This window comes from Drosophila novamexicana, unplaced genomic scaffold, assembly GCF_003285875.2.
Source record: "Drosophila novamexicana strain 15010-1031.04,08,12 unplaced genomic scaffold, DnovRS2.1 tig00000193-arrow-pilon, whole genome shotgun sequence".
NCBI lineage: Eukaryota > Metazoa > Arthropoda > Insecta > Diptera > Drosophilidae > Drosophila > Drosophila novamexicana.
The window spans coordinates 8,663,107-8,669,108 of NW_020824787.1; the positions used below are offsets into that span (position 1 = coordinate 8,663,107).

General features: G+C 41.0%; 1 protein-coding gene across 1 annotated transcript; it reads left to right on the forward strand.

The window, feature by feature from the left end:
- The first annotated feature begins 5,079 nt into the window (after positions 1-5,079).
- On the forward strand, positions 5,080-6,002 carry LOC115758718. The gene is made up of 2 exons (XM_030699471.1): positions 5,080-5,777; positions 5,833-6,002. The coding sequence occupies exons 1-2, from the start codon at positions 5,257-5,259 to the stop codon at positions 5,927-5,929; spliced, it is 618 nt and encodes a 205-aa protein (XP_030555331.1). The 5' UTR covers positions 5,080-5,256; the 3' UTR covers positions 5,930-6,002.

Here is a 6,002-nt window from a genome sequence, read left to right on the forward strand (position 1 = left end):
TTATCGATTTAATGAAAACAGGCCATAGAAGAACCTACGTTCAATATTTCACGGCTCACGGTTCAGTGTTAACAATTTTTTTTATAAATTATTAATCTGACTTTCAATTTATATTAATCACAGCAAAGAAAGTGCTTGTGTAGCGCAAATGTATTGTAAAACAAATAGGTTAATTATTCCTACAAATAATTCACAATTATAAACTATTATTCTATATATATATAGAAGAAATAAAAATATATAAAATATTTAAGAGAGTTCGATCCCCGTTTGATGTAGCCCAAGAACTTGTTTAAAGTATTAGAGCTTAAAATAAAAGTTAGTAGAAATATATATTCAAACTATCTTATTTTGAATTCAAGTATTATGAAGGGAAATACGATCAGTTTATCATTAGTTAAAAGCTAAAATCGCAATTTAACTAAATCTGTTTACGTGTAAGAATTGCCTCAAAATATTTACAAGCAATATTTGCTTTAGTTATCCGAATTTCCAAGGCAACCTTTTAGCGCTAGTTCACTGTGCAGCCCATGCGATGTACGCATGTCTTCGCTCTATTGTTTATATTGTTTTAATTAATTTCATTTTGAGACTTGCTGAAAGTAACACGCACCGCAACCTCCCCCGTGTCGCAACCTGCCGTGCCACAAGTTCTGCTCACGTGTGCAGAAATGATATCGCACCGAGCAGCTTCTTTGAGGCCAAAGCAAATTTTTGAGTGTCGAACGTTGAGCTTCGACCGCAAGCCGAAGTTGTGTGCTCTGTTAAGTGGAGAGCGGTTGCCGCATCCACATCCACATCCACATCCACATCCCCATCCCTCATCGCACTTCAACCTCCGGGACAAACAAGACAACAGAGAGGCCTTTAGAAATGCCAGAGTCGGCTCTTGCCACTATGTTTGTGCAATGAAGCGTTGGGCTTTTATAACGCCAACAGTCAGTTAAGAGACTGCGACTCAGCTTGGCAGGGATAAGGGATATGGGGCGAGGCGGGGCGGGGCGGTCATTGAGAAGCTCTAAAAAAGCTGCAGGGAAATTCTTAATTTACGAAAAAATACAAAAAAATAAAAACAGAAATGGAAAAACCTCTGCGTAATAAATGAAACGTAAAGGCAAAAAATGTGAAACTTAACAACTCGATGCTGGGATGGGTCGGTAAGCGGGAAGGGACAATCTCTGAGCTAACGGAGGGACGGAGGGCCTCGGACAGTTTTAGGTTTTTGGACAGACACTATACTCCTCCAATCCGGGCACTGAAAGCTTTACGCTCCACTTGGCTGCTGCTTTGATTCTCACGGTTTTCATTTGAATGCGCCTGTCCCGGCGGCACACCCGTACCCCAGTTGTAACCGAAGGACGCGCTCCTCACCTGTGCGCACGCCTTGCCATCGTATCTTTGAGATACTTAGATACGTATATATTTTAATGTGCGCTTTATCAACAGCTTTAGATAGCTGCGAAACATACCCAGCTCCCAGCCATTTGTTAGACTTGACTGCATCGGCTGCTGCTGTTGCTTCTGCTTCTGCTTATGCTACTGATAATGGTGTGGGTGTGGCGGGTAACCAGGTGGGCAAGTGGGCAAGTGGGCAGGTGGCCCGGTTGGGCTTCTTGGGCTGGCCAGCTTGTTGATGGTTTCGTGCTGTGCTTTTGTTGCCTCAAGCAAAAGATTTTAAGTGATTTTTCTTTGACTTTTTATGTAGCTGATGTCAAATTTATCTTGATTTTACGTTTTCGCTATGCAGTTGGCAGCACAGTTTGTCAATCAACGCAAGTTGACAGTGCTATGCAATTTATAGAAGAGAATCATCTGCGCAATATTTGTCAGTTAATAGATTGTGCTTAAGAATTTCTTGAATTTTATATTTTCCTAACATTAATTCATTATTCACTCACATATCGAATGCTATGCTGACGTATCATATCTACTATTTGTCCTGACAGGCTGATTGACTGACTGACTGACTGACTGACTGACTGATCGGTGATCAACACAGTGCTCATCCCAATTGGGGCATGTTGGTTATATGAGTTATATATTTTTGAGGTCTTTAAGTATACCAAAAACTTAAAAAGACATCTTGGCCCGGACAAAGTCGGATAATTCCCGCTTAGTTTTTATATAAGAAGGTAACTCGTTATTCGAATAACTGCAGCAATTTCTTGAAGGTTTACACTTTCAACTCGTAACTGAAAATCATTTGACAGCGCCTGAATGCCAATTCCAAGCAGGGGCACTGAAATATTTCATTTCAAACACGTTGGCAGCACCTTAGCCTTTCACTTTCGGGTTGTCTAATTAAAAACTTTGGCGCGTTAATCCAACATATGAGACACGCTCACACCTTGGCGGGGCGCCTCACGGCTGCCAGTTCTCCCTGTTCACGCTCCCCGTCAAAACTGTCACAAAAATGACATTTTGCTGGCTAATTACAAATTCAAATTAAATCACAAGTAATTAGCTGGAAAGTCAAAGCCAAAGTTAACAACAATGCGCAAGGTGCTTGGGGCGGCAAGGAATATTCAGTTGGTCGGGAGGCGTTCAGGAATTTGACAGCATTTTATGATTTACAAACGCTATAAAATGCGCCTAATGGTTTGTTTGTTTGTTTGCTACGACTTTTCAAAGGGGGCGTGGCACACGCCCTACAGGATGAGGCAGCATTGAGCCAAATGAAAGACATTAAAAATGACAACAGGCAGCCAAAATGCCGGCAAAAAGGTAACCAAATGACAGAACGGGCGACACATTAAAATACATTTTTAATGCTGATGTGTTCCGTGTGTGTGTGTGTGTGTGTGTGTGTGTGTGTGTGTGTGTGTGTGTGTGTGTGTGTGTCTGAGTGTGTGCCCTGCCACGCCCATAGCTCCGTTTGGTATTCCACATTTTAGCCGTGTTTATGTAACTTTTGCATGGACATGTGTCTGTCAGTCTGGCTTGACTTTAACCCCGCCCCCCTATTAATGCCTCCCCCCGTTGCACGTTAGAATTGTAATCAAAATAATTACTTTTATTGTGATTTCACTGAATGTTAATCAACAAAAACTCTCACAGCAGCGAGCTGCAGTTATTTCGGGGGCGTGGCGAACATTTATTTTTTTTTATCAAGAATTTCGCATCTCGTTGACTTTTGAATTATTGTTATGGCATTCATTTTAATGAATTTTAATTTCCAGCTTAAACAAATCAAGTGGCTTGTGAAATTAAATGTGGTCGCTACCAAAGAAAAAGCTGTATTTTTTTCTAAGTTGTTTCTGATTATTTGATTTTATTTTATTTCAATTTCGAAATGCTTTCTATTCATTCCATTCTCTTTTGTTAAAATTTAATATTGTGGCTTATACTCGAGAATTGAGTTGCTTAGTATATAAATTGTAGTACTCTCTTTGCAATGCTTGAAAAAAATAAACATACCCAGTTCGTATTCTTGGGCAACCAGCAATTACAATGTGCACAATCTTCAGCCTGCTTGGCAGTTTAATGCTCGTCACATTGACTACTGGGGTCAAACTAACAGAATGAAATTGCGGAGACGCAAGATGGACAAAAAAAAAAGGCGCACAGAAATCTGAGCGACTCCAGTAATTCTTATTAAGATCAATAGGCAAAGAGCAGCAAAAACAAATCGTGAGAGCGCATGAGCATAAGTAGATAACGGACAGGAGAACACACACGAACGGGCGCCCGTTTGGTTATCTCTGCTGTTGGAGCCTCTCTGTGCATACACTTGTTTATGTGTGTGTATATGCTGGGCAATGCGATGCTTCGCTCTCAGTCGAATTTTAATCGCTTGCTTATTTGCTGTGCGCCGGTTTTTTCGGCCGCTCAAGGCACTCACAATTCCTCAACTCTCCGTGAGTTTGTCCCCAGTAGTCAATATGACGTGAAGCTTATGCAGACTGACGATTCTGCAACGCCGCCATTTGAGAAGCACTGTTGTGCGAGAATATTACTTACATATGCAAGTTAAATATGCAGGGTAATATTTTTTAACCAAATGACCATATTTTTGGTAAATAAATCCCGATTAAGAATAAGCCAATTGAAATAAAAAATGTATTGCAACCCTTTACTTTTAAATTATTTTTATTTATGGCCTCCTTATCCGTGGGAGTCTTAAAAGTTACATATATTCAATGGGCAGACATTATTTATTTTCCTAAAAAAAAAATAATGATAGCAGTAGCGCCACGAAGTCAAGTACGGTAGAGTCTTGACAAATGAACAGATTAACCAAAACCATTCGCCTGGCATAGATTTGCCTAATACATGCATACATATATGTAAACATATGCACAATGGATTCTCGGCGCACAGAAATTGGAACAGGCAGATGATCACAAGATAAATCTCTTGGAGCGATAAGCAACAACAATTTGAGTGAGCGCGATTCAAAGCTAGATAACGCACAAGCAACCGCACATAAGCATAAGCAGATATCACACCAGAATACACACACCCAACACATGTATGCAGAGAGAATCGCCAAATATGTATGCTCACTTGTGTATATGCGTTCCTAGGATATTATCTACCTAGTTTACTTATGCATCGCGCTCACCCAACTTTTTGTTGTTGCCTATCGCCCCGAATAAGTTAATTTTTTTCTCAACTTTGCGGCCTCTCGAAGCTATTCTGTGTTAGTTTGACCCCTGTGGTCAATATGAAGTGCTTTAATAAACCTTATATGTATATTCAATCATGCTACAGAAATAATTTCTGCAAAATATTTCTGTAAATTGATTTCAATTTCTATCAACTTTAAAGAAATGCATATTATTAAAAAAAAAAAAATGCTACATTGTGAATTCGTAAACAAAACGGGTGGATGTATTAAAATTTGACACGACTCGCAGCACTAATTGAGTCACTTTGCAATATTAAATTGTTATATTTTACAACACTGTTATGGAATAATGGTGCAATTATATTTCCATTAATGTGAATCATGATCACATATTAAGTATTGAGTATTATTAAATATAAGAAAGAAGAGAATTCAATCAATCGGAATCGTTTCGACCAGATGAAGTGCTGGATTCGTGTCGTGCTTGTGAATTTTTCATCAGTTGACGCTGCGATAAATAATTTTACAAGGGGCCATCTCAATGCTCTGCCGAAGCAAGCGAAATCAGACAACTTTTCCTAACAAGTTGGCAGTTTGCATTAAATTTAATATATTAAACAAACGTCACACAAATTGTATTGCTCTAAATATTGTGCACGGCCGAAATTAACAAAAATTACTAAATAATGAACCTGGTGTGGGGACACAAAGGGCCGTACTTCCATGCGCCGTGTCAGCGCGATCGCTTTCCCAGCGTGCTGGACGAACTAGGCGAGGACGGCGACAAGCTGGTCGCCCATTTGGGCATCTCCAACATGTCGGACATGGGCGCCCGTCTGAAGAGGGGTCGCAAGCATACAACTGTCGCCGAGCAGCGTGCCGCTGATATTGTTAAGGAATCGCGTGTGCCGCTGCAGAAAATGTTTTGCTCCTCGGCGCAGGGAATGCGACGTGGCGTCGACAAGTACACCCAGATACCCAAATACGATCCCTATGTGGATGAGGAAGATCAACGTGAATTGGCGCAGCGCTATCGCAAGCTACTCAACCGCCCAAATCCCACACCAGCCCAGCGCCAGGTGGGCGAGCCCCCATACACAGGCAATTGCCAGCACTGTCGACGCCGGGGCAGCAATGATGTGGCCAACGACTTCCAGGGACGACTGTATCTGCAGCAGGCCTATCTGCTCGGACAAATCAATCTCATGTGCGTGAGTAACGCTTATGGCTGGAGTCTTTGCTTATTGCTTGTAACTTTCCAGGGTATTGGATGGTCAACATCAGCAGCAGCAGCAGCAGCATCAGCAGCAACAGAACGATGGACCGCTCAATATTCATCGCAATCGCAATCATGGCTAGCATTGGACCTACATTAAATTGTTTTATTTGTGCAGTCTAAGTGTCATTAAAGTTTAACATCTGCTTTCAATTA